General features: G+C 63.1%; 3 protein-coding genes across 6 annotated transcripts; 2 read left to right on the top strand and 1 right to left on the bottom strand.

Annotated features, from left to right (window-relative positions):
- Nucleotides 1–359: 359 nt before the first annotated feature.
- ARL16 (ADP ribosylation factor like GTPase 16) lies at nt 360–1,684 on the bottom strand. 2 transcript variants are annotated; one of them, XM_065647760.1, is made up of 5 exons: nt 1,575–1,684; nt 1,408–1,467; nt 1,204–1,317; nt 886–1,001; nt 360–720 (listed from the first exon to the last, which is right to left on the bottom strand). In XM_065647760.1, the coding sequence occupies exons 1-5, from the start codon at nt 1,659–1,661 to the stop codon at nt 510–512; spliced, it is 588 nt and encodes a 195-aa protein (XP_065503832.1). In that variant the 5' UTR covers nt 1,662–1,684; the 3' UTR covers nt 360–509. The 2 variants fall into 2 exon arrangements, with proteins under 2 accessions (XP_065503832.1, XP_065503833.1); XM_065647761.1 differs by having other exon boundaries at nt 360–681.
- A 19-nt stretch (nt 1,685–1,703) lies between these two features.
- Nucleotides 1,704–10,431, top strand: HGS (hepatocyte growth factor-regulated tyrosine kinase substrate). 3 transcript variants are annotated; one of them, XM_065647758.1, is made up of 21 exons: nt 1,704–1,810; nt 2,043–2,127; nt 2,445–2,520; nt 2,965–3,057; nt 4,882–5,005; nt 5,281–5,333; nt 5,853–5,921; nt 6,118–6,242; nt 6,472–6,547; nt 6,633–6,731; nt 7,107–7,202; nt 7,546–7,584; nt 7,673–7,816; nt 7,964–8,174; nt 8,357–8,529; nt 8,661–8,801; nt 8,877–9,054; nt 9,129–9,262; nt 9,595–9,711; nt 9,867–9,959; nt 10,040–10,431. In XM_065647758.1, exons 1-21 carry the CDS (start codon nt 1,774–1,776, stop codon nt 10,133–10,135), a joined length of 2,259 nt encoding a protein of 752 aa, XP_065503830.1. In that variant the 5' UTR covers nt 1,704–1,773; the 3' UTR covers nt 10,136–10,431. The 3 variants fall into 3 exon arrangements, with proteins under 3 accessions (XP_065503830.1, XP_065503829.1, XP_065503831.1); XM_065647757.1 differs by having other exon boundaries at nt 7,961–8,174; XM_065647759.1 differs by lacking the exon at nt 9,867–9,959 and having other exon boundaries at nt 7,961–8,174.
- Nucleotides 10,432–10,660: 229 nt separating this feature from the next.
- On the top strand, nt 10,661–13,826 carry MRPL12 (mitochondrial ribosomal protein L12). The gene is made up of 4 exons (XM_065647913.1): nt 10,661–10,902; nt 11,222–11,296; nt 11,373–11,504; nt 13,447–13,826. Exons 1-4 carry the CDS (start codon nt 10,675–10,677, stop codon nt 13,561–13,563), a joined length of 552 nt encoding a protein of 183 aa, XP_065503985.1. The 5' UTR covers nt 10,661–10,674; the 3' UTR covers nt 13,564–13,826.
- Nucleotides 13,827–13,990: the final 164 nt, after the last annotated feature.

Below are 13,990 nucleotides of genomic sequence, written 5' to 3'. Positions count from 1 at the left end.
CCGGGTTCTCCGCGCAGTCCCAGCTGTTCCCTGAGCCCAGGCAAGCGCTGGGGAGCAGTCATGGGCTGATGCTGCAGCTTGTGAGAACCCCCGAGCGAGGCAGCCCTGCAGCTCAGCCTGCCCCGGCTCCTGACACCCACCCATGTCCCCTGTCACCCTGTGCCGTGGCTGCACAAGCCCCGCAGGGCCAAAGCCGCTGGCAGGAGCCCCTGCCCCAGTGCTGCTGCCCACGACCCCCCCCTCCTGCCCCTGAGACGCCAGCACAGCCCCACACCAGCCCGTTCTGGCCTCTGGGGCTCCTGCTCAACCCTTCCCCAAAACACCTGTTTCCACCCGAACCCAGGGAAGCCACCAGCCTGGAGAGTGTGGTGGAAGTTTTACTGTAAAGTCCCACAGGGTCAGGGCCGGCACCAGCCTGTGACCCCGTCCTGTTCCCAGCCCCGCGCAGGGCAGCTGCTCAACAGCCGCCTCAGGTGCCAGGAGCCACCGGCGCTGCCACAGGGCTGGGGTCAGCGGGCATCCCCGAGCGTGGCCCGGAGCCACCGCAGGACGTCAGCCAGGCCCGTGCCGTCACGGGCGCTGGTCTCCAGGATCGTGATGGGCTGCGTGGCGCAGGAGACGATGTCCTGCATGCGAAACAGCGACTTCATCTCCGCCAGTGACATGTAGCAGGGCAGGTCACTGCAGTGGGGGGTCTGCGTTAGCCCACCATGACAGCTCCTGCCGGCACAGCCCTGGCTCGGGGTCTCAGCAGGCCCAGTGAGCGTGGCAAAGCACAGCTGCTGCCCCAGGACACGTCGGGCTTCCTCGGTGTCATCAATAGAAGGAACCAGCACAAACCCTGGGGTTGTCCCCACACACCCCACCACTGGGCAAGCCCCTTACATCTTGTTGAAGAGGACGAGGACGGGCACGGCGGCCAGCGGCGCTGCGGAGAGCACGGACAGCAGCTGCACACAGGACGAGGACACCTGCGTGGGGTTGGCAGCATCGACCACGAACTGCAGGGGAAGAAGGGAGAGCCGCGGTGGGAGAGCCCGGGGAGGAAATCAGGCAACCGGGGCTGAAACTGGGAGCCGACTCCCCGCAGCAGAGCCAGAGCGGGGGCTGACCCCGGCCATGGGCATCCCCCCCGCCTCCTCCCGGCCGGGTCCGTCCGAGGGGCCGTGGCCGCCGGTGACGGGTCCCGGTGCCGCCGCTCACCAGGACAGCGCTGCACTCGCCGTAGTAGCTGTGCCAGATGGGGCCCATGCAGCCGCCCAGCTCCCGCAGCCTCGCCCGCCGCGGCAGCCGCAGGTCGCTCAGGTTGGTGCCCACCTGCCGGGACAGGCGGCTCGGCGGCTGCGCACGGGACCCCGGCCGCACCGGGGCTGCCGGCCGGCTCACGGCCCGCCCGGCCCTGCCTACCGTGGGCAGCGTGGCCGGGGGCGCGCCCAGCTCCGTGGCCCCGTCCTCGGTGCTCAGCTGTGCAGCGGGTTAAGGACACGACGGCGCATGGGAAGGGGCCGGGGACGCGTCCGTCCCTGCCTCCCGCCCCCCCGTGCCCGTCCCGCCGTGCCCGTCCCGCGGATATGGCGCAGCCGCCGCGCCACGAGGCTCTTCCCGCCGCCCGCCGCCCCCAGCAGCAGGCACGTGCGCACCGGCCGCCGCGCCGCCGCCATCCCGCCCCTGCCGGAAGCGGCCACGCCCCTGTCGGAAGCAGCCACGCCCCTGCCGGAAGCGGAAGCGCCCGCGGAGGGGCAGGGGGGCAGCCGGGCTGGTGGCGGGGCAGCCATGGGGCGCGGCGGCGGCACCTTCGAGCGGCTCCTCGGTACCGGCCTCCCCTCGGCGCGGCGGGCGGGGCGGGGGCCGGGCGACCGCCGGGCGCAGCGCGACCGGGTCTCGGTGCCGCCTGGGCGGGAGGTGCCGGGCCCGGGCCCGCGGGAGCTCGGGCAGCGGGTCCGGGGGTACCGAGCGGCCCGGGGCGGCTGGCGGGGAAGAGCGAACACGGCGGCGGGACGGGCAGAACTGCGTCCAGCGGCCTAACGGTCCGTTCCTTGCAGACAAAGCCACGAGCCAGCTGCTGCTGGAGACCGACTGGGAGTCCATCCTGCAGATCTGCGACATGATCCGCCAGGGAGACACACAGTGAGCGCCGGGCGGGCGGGGGACGCGCAGGGGCCGCAGCCGTCGGCCCGCGGACACCGGGGCTGGTGCCCCGGCAGAACAGCCCCAGGCAGGCCAGCCCGGGGTGCTGGGGCACCGCTGACCCGACCTCCCTAGTGACACACAAGCTGCGGGGTGTTTGTTCCTCCTCTTCCTGGTTTGCCTCAGGGGAATGACGTGGACCGAGGGCAAGCTGTGCTCTGCTGTCAGGGTGGGGGTGAGCGGGCTCCCAGCAGCGGGTGGAATCTTCCCTCGCATCCTTGGTTACCTCAGCTTGTGTACTCTCCTTTCTCACCCAGAGCAAAATATGCTGTCAATGCTATCAAGAAGAAAGTCAATGACAAGAATCCCCATGTGGCTCTCTACGCGCTGGAGGTAACAGCCCAAACCGCGAGCGCTGCCAGTCTGGGTCGCAGGCCGGGAACTGTCTGTCCCTTCCCAGCTGCACTGTCTGCACCATGTCCCCTGCCCCACTTGGGGCCGCAACGGGGGTTTGCCCGATCGGCTGGGAGTTTTGTGACCGATTGGCAGGCTGTGGTTTTTGTTCTTGAATTCCATCTCAGTGTTAGGAAGAGACACAGCTGGAACACAGTGTCCCTGCATAGCAGAGGTACAAAGGCCACTGAGCCGTTGCTGTGTTGCTTGCCCTTAGCCTGGCAGTGTCCACTTCTCAGGCTTCACTGGCACTGCCCTAACAGGACTCATTGTTGGTGTCCCCATCTTGCTGTGCTGCTGCAGGGACCTGTGACGTGCGCTGCGACCCATCGTGAGCCACAGAGGACAAAAGCCACAGGCTGATACTGTCCTTTGCCCTTGCAGGTTATGGAGTCGGTGGTTAAAAACTGTGGCCAAACAGTCCATGATGAAGTGGCCAATAAACAGACTATGGAGGAACTGAAGGAAATACTCAAGGTAAATATCTCTGATTTTACTGTTGTTTTTGACTGAGCTTGTAGCAGCAGCAGCAGCAGCAAACGTGCGCATCCTCTCTTTCTTTCCATTTGTATACGGAACAGAAGGGATACAAGGACTGTGTTTCAGAAAAGAACAAACTGTATTGTGTGATGTGAAGGGTGAGTGCAGGGAGCTCGGGAATGCCTGCTGCAGGGAGGAGGTGTTGTGACAGCAAAGGTGACATTTGGCCGTGCTGTGAACTGGGGAGGAACACACTGCAAAGGCCCAGACCGTTTCCTGTGTGCAACGCTTTGCTTGGCTGGAGCCAGCAAAGGAAAACAGGTGACGGTCCAGAGCTGGGCAGCGGTGATGTGAGTCCCTGCCTGTGGTACAGCATGAGGCATATGGGGAGGTCAAAACGAGCAGAAGCTTCCTCTTTATCTTGGCCGTTCCACTGGCCTGTGGAACTGTTTGAGGAGCTTTGCAGGACCTGGACCTGGCCGTATTTGCTGCCAGGTCATTGTCACAAGCTCTGTCCCTTGCCAGTTTGATATAACGTGATGTCTCGGGAGCTCTGTGTGTCCTCCGGCTGGAGACTTCCACAAGTGAAGTGAAAATGGGAACTTGTGTCTCCAGCTCTCAGCCCCAGAATGGCAACGCCCAGGCAGCAGGTGCCCAGATGACCCAGATTTTTGGTGACTGAGCTGTGCGAGTCCCATGGCCCCGTGCACCGTCGCAGGGCGGCTCTGCTGTCACCTTCCTGCCAGGGCTGACTCAGCCTCTGTGTGGGATCTGCTGACACACGGCCGCAAGTGAGCAGGTGTCACAGCGCAGTCACTCCAGCGCTGAGGAGATCAGACAAGAACAGATCAGGGCATTTGTGGTTCTCTCCAGTCCTCATCTGCCTTGATAGTTCCACAACTGCCACAGACCTGCTGTCCTACACTTGGAACTTTGCTGCTTGCGAGCACCCAGGGCTGGTGAAAGGGCCATAGTTCTGAGGAGGTTCAGGGCTATGACATTTGTGGAATGCAGGATTTTGCCAAGTCTTGTAGAAGTTTGGAGCTGCAGGAATTGTCAGGAAGTCATGCTGTGGGCTGAGCTCTCTGAAACAGGAGCTTGGTGATGCTGCTACACATCTGGGCAATTTCTGGAGCAGCCGGTCACGTGAGTGCGCGGTGAGCGGGTCAGCTGGTGACAGAGCTGCTCGCGGGGGCTGCCTGGGACAGGAGCAGCCTGGCCAAATTCCCACCAGGTCCTCAACCTGCGATATGAGCATCCCAGCCTCCAAAGGGTAGGCGGCCCAGCTGTCCTCGCCGTGCCACATCCTGCGGTGGCTTTGGCTGCTCCTGGGCAGGAGTCTGGGGCTGGGGGCGCTGACGGCCAGCACCAGCCCCGCCAGCCCCTCCGCTGCGAGCTGTGCTGCCTGTCACCGAGGCAGGATGGATGGGGCTGCGTCATTGTGGGTCCTGCAATTTTCCAGGTGCGGGACAAGGTGCTCGTGTGAGGTGTCGAGCAGCACGTGCTCGTGCCTGCGCCAGGCTCCGTGGGAAGTTTCTCAAAGCAGCATAACCGCAGCCTTCCCAGGTTGATCCCCGCTCTTTGAAGGACGTTTTCTTGCTCGTGCTGTGGGGGGACCGGGGAAGTCCAAGGAGCACATGATCCTTGCTCTGAACTGCCCCATTGCTGCTTTCTGGCAGCTCTTAGCTTGCACAGCTGCTGTGAAGTCTCTTTCCCTCAATGGTGTTTCTGGCTTCTCTTCTGGAGGATTCACACCAGCCTTTGGGTTCCAGGGTCTTTTTCTCAGATTTTTTTTTTCTTTTCTCCTCCCTTTCTGTGCAGCGGCAAGTGGAGACAAGTGTCCGCAGTAAGATCCTGTACCTCATCCAGGCCTGGGCTCACGCCTTCCGCAACGAGCCCAAGTACAAGGTGGTGCAGGACACCTACCAGATAATGAAGGTCGAAGGTGAGGACCGTGGGCAGAGGGAAGTGGACAAGTGGCCAAGCAGCTCTGGAGGAGCCGCACAGGAGGAGGAATGGCTGTCAGTTCCTGCCTGGCATTAGCCAAATCTAAACATGCAATACTGAGCTTTTCCTTGGTGTTAGTTGTGTCGCATCACAGGCAGGGCTGAGCTGAGCTGGGCCTGTTGCGCAGCTGGGACCTGCGGCACGAGGGTGTTGGCACCACGGCCTCCCTGCGTGCAGGAGCCCCTTCCCACGGGACTCTTGCTTCTCCCGCAGGGCACGTGTTCCCGGAGTTCAAGGAGAGCGATGCCATGTTTGCTGCAGAAAGGGTGAGCTCTGCTATGGGACACATCTCGCTCTCCTGTCCCGTCCCTGCTAACCCTTCAGCTCTCGCATTCCTCCACTCCACGCAGATCAGAGGCCTTGCTGGGTGCATGATGCTCCAGCTGTCACACAGGCAGTTTCTGGGGTTGTGTACAGCAGTTTAGCCTAAAACTGCCAGAGGGAGGGTAGAAGTGACCAGGACAGGGAGTTAGTCTCATCGTCCCCAACTGGGTGGCCTTCCAGCAGCATGGCAGTCTGCACAGGGCTGCAGGGCATTGCTAAAGCCATTGCTGTGCACACACACTCCTAGAAAACCTCGTGCTGACTGGGAAAGCGTCACAGTCTCTAGTGACATGAGAGGAGATAACGTGCAAGGATCAATATTTCCTGTTGAGCTGCAAACGATTCCAGTCCCCCCACTCAGAAGTGTGCCTTGGTCAGCCAGGCAACTCCAAAACGCTCCATGAGTCGCCCTCTCCGGGGCCGCCTTCCCCTCCTCACGCAACTTTCCTTATCCTCAACAGGCTCCCGACTGGGTGGATGCTGAGGAGTGTCACAGGTGCCGGGTGCAGTTTGGTGTCGTGACGCGGAAGGTGGGTGCTGCTCCTGCCCCTCGTGTTCTCCATCCCGCGCAGCCCCGGGACTCATGGGGCTCCCTGCGCCCACGTGTGAGCGCGTCAGGGCTGGGCTGCGGGCCCTGGGCACAGGCAGGGAAGTGCCAGGAGTGTCTGCGTGATGTTTCTAATGGCGAAGCAGCATCTGATGTGCTGATGTCTCCATCCTTTGCAGCATCACTGCAGGGCCTGCGGGCAGATCTTCTGTGGCAAATGCTCCTCCAAGTATTCCACCATCCCCAAATTCGGGATTGAGAAGGAAGTGCGAGTCTGTGAGCCCTGTTACGAGCATCTCAACAAGTCAGTGCCCTTTGTGGTGTTTCTTTGCTTGTGACAGCTAGAATGGATGGGGGGGACGCCTGGTGTGGAGCCACCTTCCTGCAGAGCAGAGCGAGGGTTCCTCAGCTGCGCGGGCTGGGCTGGGCTTCTCTCCTGGGAGCAGGTTGCAGTTGTAGTGTTGTGCAGAGCTGGGGCCCCAGCGCAGAGGAAGGAACGTTCATTCTGCTCTGTCGCCTCTTTCTGACTGCAGGAAAGCTGAGGGTAAATCTGCCGCCTCCGAGCTGCCCCCTGAGTACTTGACCAGCCCCCTCTCACAGCAGTCCCAGGTGAGCACTGACGCCTTGCTGAGGGAGTGACCCTGCCCTGTGCCTCGGTCCCTTCACTGAGCTCCTCCTCGCCCTCTGCTTGCAGCTGCCCCCAAAGCGTGACGAGACGGCTCTGCAGGAGGAGGAGGAGCTGCAGCTGGCGATCGCCTTGTCTCAGTCTGAGGCTGAGGAGAAGGAGAGAATGGTTCGTGCCCTGCTTGGCATCGGGGAGCGGTTGTTGCTGTACAGCCCAGATGTGCTGGGCACCTGCTGGCTGCGTGGTGACAGATCTCCAGGCGTGTCCTGGCGTGAGCGAGTCCCGGAGCCCGTGGGATGAGGGGGTGAACGTGGAGCCGGGCAGGAGCTGTGCTGCAGCCCCAAGTCGCAGCCACAGGCTGTGCCCGCACAGGCAGCCCTGGGCACGCCGGCCTGCAGCAGTGGTACCAGGTGTGGGGCCAGCTCTGCCAGCTGTGCCTGCTGTCACCAGAACTCGCCCACCTGGCGTGCCCTGTCTGGTGCTGGCTGGATGACTTGAGCAGTCTGGACAGTCCCTGAGTTGATTGTTTTTTCTCATTTGCAGAGGCAGAAAACCACCTACTCCATGTACCCAAAGGCCGAGCCCACACCTGTCACCTCGTCAGCGCCCCCGGTCAGCACGCTCTACTCCCCGCCCGTGGTAGGTCCTTGGGAGCCCCTGATTGTGGAGTGATGGACTCAGGCCACTGCCCCGCGCGAGCCTGCCCAGGCTGGGTGGGATTGAATCCCTGTTCTGAGAGAAGAGATTTGCCTCATTCAGGCCCTTGCTCTCCCACAGCACTGCTGTGTTTGCAGCTGGCATTCCGGTGCCTCTGCTGCTCGCGGCAGCTGCAGTGGCTCTGCCGAACACACCGGCTGTTGCCAGTCAGCCTCCTGGTGTCCAGCACTGGGGGTTGTGCGTGGCCAAGGCTGAGCAGGACACGAGTGTGGGAGCTGTGGGTCTCTGGTTTCTCTGAACTGGATCTCTCTCTGTCTTGTTCCAGAACTCCTCTGCTCCCTTGGCTGAGGACATTGACCCGGAGGTGAGGACCCAGGGATCCAGGCCTTGCTGGTCCCAGGCGCAGGCTCACTCCCAGCAGGGCTGTGGTGCTCATCTACCTTCTCTTGCAGCTGGCTCGGTACCTGAACCGCAACTACTGGGAGAAGAAACAAGAGGAGGTTCGCAAGAGCCCCACGCCGTCAGCACCCCTGTCACTCACTGAGCCCGCTGCGCAGCCGGGGGAAGCCCACCCCCCCCCACTCGGGGTTGTTGAGGTAAGGGGGGGCCTGGACCCGTCTCCGGCAGCTTCTGGGGGGTGAGGAGCACCCGACTCCTTCGTTCAGCCCATCACGCAGCACTGCGGGTTTGCTGCTGGCTCGGCAGGGAGGGCTGGGGCTGAGTGGCTGCCTGTCCCTCAGCAGCAGTACCAGAACGGCGAGTCCGAGGAGAACCACGAGCAGTTCCTGAAGGCGCTGCAGAATGCGGTCACCACCTTCGTCAACCGCATGAAGAGCAACCACATGCGGGGCCGCAGCATCACCAATGACTCAGCTGTGTTGTCCCTCTTCCAGTCCATCAACAACATGCACCCGCAGCTGCTGGAGCTGCTCAACCAGCTGGACGAGCGCAGGCGTATGTGGAGCTGCCCAGCAGGGCTGTGGGATGGTGTCCTGGGGGGAACAGGGGCTGCCCTGAGTGCTGGGGTTTGGCGTTCCCTGGCACAGCCAACGCGATGTCCAAGGGCGGTTGGTGCGCAGGGCTGGTCCGAGGTCTCTGCCCCGAGGGGTCCCTGAGGCTGTCTCTCCCCTCCCCAGTGTACTACGAGGGCCTGCAGGACAAACTGGCCCAGATCCGGGATGCGCGTGGGGCTCTGAATGCGCTGCGGGAGGAGCATCGGGAGAAGCTGCGCCGCGCGGCGGAGGAGGCAGAGCGCCAGCGCCAGATCCAGCTGGCCCAAAAGCTGGAGATCATGAGGCAGAAGAAGCAGGTGAGGCAGGGAAGCATCGCAAGAGTCCCTGGGGCTGCGTCAGCCAGCCCAGGGCGGGCAGGGACGGCTGCCCTGGCGGGAGGGGACGCTGTGGGGTCCTGGCTCTGGCCGTCACGGCCCTGTTCCCACAGGAGTACCTGGAGATGCAGCGGCAGTTGGCTATCCAGCGGCTGCAGGAGCAGGAGAAGGAGCGGCAGCTGCGCCTGGAGCAGCAGAAGCAAACCATCCAGATGAGAGCCCAGATGCCGGCCTTCTCTCTGCCCTATGCCCAGGTACAGCTGTTGGCCAGAGCCCTTCCTGGCCAGCCCAGGGGATGTGGCCTAAAGCTTCATTTTGTTCCCCAACAGCTCCAGGCTGTGCCCGCAGCCAGTGGGGTGATCTACCAGCCCTCTGGGCCCACCAGCTTCCCCAGCACCTTCAGCCCGGCCGGCTCAGTCGAGGGCTCTCCCATGCACGGCGTGTACATGAACCAGGCAGCGCAGGGGAGCTCAGGGCCATACAGTGCGATGCCCGTCGCAGGGACAGGTACAGCGGGCAGCTGGTCCTGTGGGGTGGGGGCCAAGCGTAAGGCACATGCTTCAATCTCTGCCTCCCCCCAGATCCCAGCATGGTGAACGCCTACATGTACCAGCCGGGCACGGGTAGCGGGCAGGCGGCTCCGCAGGGGCCGGCGGTGCCCACCACAACCCCTGCCTACTCCTCCTACCAGCCCACGGCAACACAGGGCTACCAGGCAAGTGCAGTGGCCTGCCACGCTGTCCCAGTCACTTGTGGCCGGGGCGTTCAGCAGGGCTGGGACATTCTGCAGGGCTGGTGCAACTTGCCTCGGCTCAGGGACGGGACCCCTGGGTGGGAGGGAGCGAGGGCTGGTTGGCCCCAGATCTTTGGGTTGGCCGCTGCTGTCACTGGGGGTGCGCTGGGGTCAGAGCCAGGTCTGGGCTTCCCAAGGGTGCGGAGGGAGGACTCCTGGTTCCAGGGAAGCAGGGAGGGCGGTGCTGGTCCTGGAGCGCTGGTTTGAGATGTGCCATGGCTGCCCTCACCGTCTCACCAGCCTCTCCTCTGCAGAGTGCGGCCTCGCAGTCGCAGAGCATCCCGGCCATCTCGCAGGCCCCCCAGGCGGGCACCATGGGCTACATGGGCAGCCAGTCGGTCTCCATGGGCTACCAGCCCTACAGCATGCAGGTGAGGGCACCGGGGTGAGCTGCGGGGCACATGCCCGTGGAGCCGCTTGGACCTGCGGTGCCAGTGGTGGGAAGGGAGAGGCCGGGGAGGCTGTGGGTCCCCCCTGCCCTGGGGCACCGCCGTCCCCCAGCACCTGACGGCCACCCCTCCCGCAGGGCCTCCTGTCCGCGCTGCCGGGGCAGGACGCGGCGCTGAGCAGCCTCCCCGCCCAGCCCTACCTGCCCGGGCAGCAGCCGCTGTACCAGCAGGTGAGTGCTGCGGGCTGGAGGGGTCCCAGGATTGGGGTCCTGGGGGGCACTCGCTAACGGACTCGCCTCATCTCTTGCAGATGGCACCCGCGGGAGGGGCCCCCCAGCAGCCCCAGCCGCCGCCGGCGCAGCCGCCGCAGGGCAGCGGGGAGGCCCAGCTCATCTCCTTCGACTGAGCGCGCCCGGGGCGGGGGTCCCGTTAACACTAACTGCACCGCTCCTGCTGCCCCGTCCCTGCCCCGGGGGCGTGGGACCGAACGTCCGGCCGAGGGGCGGCCCTGCACCCCCGGGCCGCTTCCCCGGGACCCCCGGCCAGGGCAGGACCCGCCCGGTTCGCCCCGTCCCGCCCCGGTCCCAGCCGCTCCCCCCCAGCCCCTGCCCGGGCCGGGCCTGTCCCCGGCCCCGCCGCTCCCTGCCCGCCCCCTGCGGGGGACACTGAGTGCGACCGGTGACAATAAAATGTTCTGAACGAGCAGCGGCCGGTGTCTGAGCAGCGACCGGGCCGTGGCCGGTGTGCGGAGCGGGGAACGGGAGCGCTCCAGGCGCGCCGTGTACGGGGCCAGCGAGTCCCGGCGGACCCGGCGGCTAGAGCGCCGCCTCCTCCCCGCCCCACCATCGAGGCGAGGCGCCCGGGCCTAGAGCGGCCGGCGCGGCGCGGGGGCCGCCGGGACCATAGAGCGCGGGGCAGAGCGCCGCCGTGTCCTTTGCGGCCGCCATGCTGCCCGCCGCCCGCGCGCTGCCGCGCCTGCCGCCCGCCTGGCGCTGGGCCGGGCCCGCCGCGCTGCGGCCGCTGGGCACGGCCCGGGAGCGGCGCTCGGAGGCGCTGGCCGGGGCACCGCTGGACACGGCCGCCAAGGAGTACTCGCCCAAGGTGCGGCAGCTGGTGCGGGACATCGCGGGGCTGACTCTGCTGGAGGTGGCCGACCTCAACGCGCTGCTCAAGGTGGGTGTCGGGATCGGCCCGCCCGGCTTACCGGGATCCGCCCGGCTCACCGGGATCGGCCCGCCCGGCTGACCGGGATCGGCCCGGCCCGGCTTACCGGGATCCGCCCGGCTTACCGGGATCGGCCCGGCTCACCGGTATCGGCCCGGCTCACCGGGATCGGCCAGCCCGGCTGACCGGGATCCGCCCGGCTCACCGGTATCGGCCCGCCCGGCTGACCGGGATCGGCCCGGCTGACCGGGATCCGCCCGGCTCACCGGGATCGCCCGGCCCGCGTGCGCCGCCTCACCGGCCGCCGCGGCCGCTGCTCTTCCCGCAGGAGACGCTGAAGATCCCGGACGTGGCGGTGATGCCGGCGGCCGCCTCCCTGCAGCCCTCCGCGGCGGCTCCGCAGGTACCGGGAGCTGCGGGCGGGGGTCGGGAGCGGGGCCGCGGCCCTGGGGGCTTCACCGAGCTCTGGCTGCTTGCAGGAGGAGGAGGAGCTCCCGCTCAAGAAGGAGAAAACACATTTCACCGTCCGGCTGACAGAGCTGAAACCCGCGGACAAGGTGAAGCTGATCAAGGAGGTGAAGAACTTCGTGCCGGGAGTGAACCTGGTGCAGGTGAGCGGGGGCTGCAGCCCCAGCGGGTTCTGCAGAACGGTGCCAGCGGCGGCCTCAGTTCTCTGTTCAAAGGGAGCTCGGATCTCTGTGCTCAGGCCAACACTCTGCTCTTGCACGCCTCAGTGCAAAGATGTGGACAGGGCACAGAGCAGGAGTCGGTTGTGTCTGTTTGGCATTTTTTAGAGGAGGTTGTGCCCTTCCTGCTCTGCTGTGGCAAACAGCTGAGCCCCTGGCAGAGGCAATGAGATAAAGAAGGAGGCTCAGAAAAAAGACCTCAGAGTCCTCTGCCAGTCTCACCTTCTCCAGGTCTAAGAGCTGCTGTTAGCTTTCCTGGAGAACTCGGGAGTAGCCAGGGCTCCTCATTACAGCTGGATTTGGCTTGCCTTCCCCTAAAGCTTTTTGCTTTTTCAAGGTCCATATATTTCTGAGTTTAGATGAGTTTCTGTATAAGGTTTCTCTAATTCACATGTCTTGCAATCTGTGCTTCCAGTGCTTTCCAGAGCTCCTCTTTTTGTAGGTGATACTTTTTCCTTTGGGCCTTTCACAGTCCTGTGCAGTGTCTGAGCTCATACCCTTGAGCAATGCTGTAGGCTCACAACAAAGAACGGGCGACACAGTGATACAGCTGCTGCTACAGAAGCATTTAATGTGCTTCAGTTCTCCACTGGATGATGCTTTCATGTATTGGGGATTATTGAAGCACTTTCTATTTATCCAGTTGCAAGGAAGAAATGTTGAGCATTGTAAAATCTGCTCTTATTTGTAGCCTGGAATATCAGAATGGTTTGCAGAAAATCTTCTGACCCATTCATATTGCCATATTGCAAAGCAAACAATTTTATAACAGAGAAACTTCGGTGGCAGAGACATGAGTTTCCTTGGGCCGCTGGGATAACGAGCTGGGTACTCTGGCAGTTTATCCGTTATCAGTCCCAAGCAAACATTAAAATACCACACCCTGTAATGGACTGATGAGCAACTAATTAAAATCTGTCTGGAGAAGTAAAGCTAAATCAGTGTGGCTCAGCATGTGGAACCTGCCAAACATGCTGGTCACAGTTCCAATGCAGTTACAGGTTGGCAGATGCTGGTTATTGCTGGTAAACTTGGTCAAGTGTGACTTACCTGACATTTTGGTTAAAATACACACGCACACACAAACCAAACTGCTGCTGGAGGTTGGTTCTTTCTATAGAAGTTGCAGCTGATGTGTTTTTATTGTAAATTTGCCATCCAGTTAAGGGGTTTTCATGAGGTTTGCAGGGAATATATTCTTGGCCCGTAAGGCTGTGAATTGTTTGGAAAAAGCAGTTGAAGAAAAGCCTTTGGGCATTGAATGCTGGTGTGACTGGAGCGGGACAGCGCTACAGGAACAACGTTGCTGTGACAGGCACGTCGTCAGCACGAGCCGGACTCGAGGCCGTTGTCACCTCTGGAGCGTGTTCGGGGCGCCCGTGTGTGCTGGGCTGGAAATGCGGCTCTGCCCCATGGCTGCTGCGCGGGCCGGCTCCCCATCCCGCCACGAGTGCCGAGTGGCCATTCCCACACCCGGGGCTGCTCTGGAGTGGGAGTTCAGCATCAGCAAGCCGCGGTCTGATGAGCATCAGCCCCGCGGGGCCAGCGGCTGCCGGGGCACATCGCTGTGAGGTGGCTCAGCACGTCCGCAGCGCCTTGGACCAGGGCTGCACAGCATGTGATGGGAGGAATTTACAGACAGTTACTCACTGAAAAGGGTCTCCCAGGGCTACCGTGGATGTGCTGTCACTTGCAGTCAGGCTTGGATATCTTCCAGCAAGATGTGCTGTTGTTCAAGTAAAAGTCTTGGGTTTTAGACCAGTCAGTGAGTTTCCTCGGTCAGCTATGCAGAGGTCAGGCTCTGCCAAATCTGCCAACCTGGGTACCAAAGCCACTTCACGAGTCTTGTCCTTTGTCCCTCCCGCAGGCCAAGAAGCTTGTGGAGTCCCTTCCGCAGGAGATCAAGGCGAACGCCTCCAAGGAGGAAGCAGAGAAGATCAAAGCAGCGCTGGAGGCAGCAGGAGGGACTGTGGTTCTGGAGTAGCGGCCCCGGCTCAGCGAGAGGGACTGGCGCGATGCAGCCGTCGCCGCCGCCGCCTGCCTGGGCACCGGCCACTGCCGAGCCGGGTCCTGACGCATCTGAGCGCGAGACGTCCCCTTGTCTCGTGGTGGGAATGCTCTCTGGAAGCGATCCGGTGCAAGAATGCTGTACGGTTTGATGGGGCTGCTGTCTAGTTCTGGCATCACAATGGACTCTTATCTTCATAAATGTCCAAAAATACCTGTAAAATGGTTAATCTCTCAAAATCAGCCCCCCCGGCTTGTTCTCTGGGCTCCACGCGTGTACCCCAGTACCGGTGCTGCCTGTACCTGCCGCACCACGCTCCCACCCCCAAGCTGCTTGCTGGTGCCGCCGCCTCTGCAGCCGCTGCGACCTCCCGTTAATTATTCGCCGTTAGCGGGAGAGGCGC

This window comes from Caloenas nicobarica, chromosome 18 (assembly GCF_036013445.1).
Source record: "Caloenas nicobarica isolate bCalNic1 chromosome 18, bCalNic1.hap1, whole genome shotgun sequence".
NCBI classification, from domain to species: Eukaryota; Metazoa; Chordata; class Aves; order Columbiformes; family Columbidae; genus Caloenas; species Caloenas nicobarica.
This window is presented reverse-complemented; position numbering and strand designations above follow the sequence as displayed.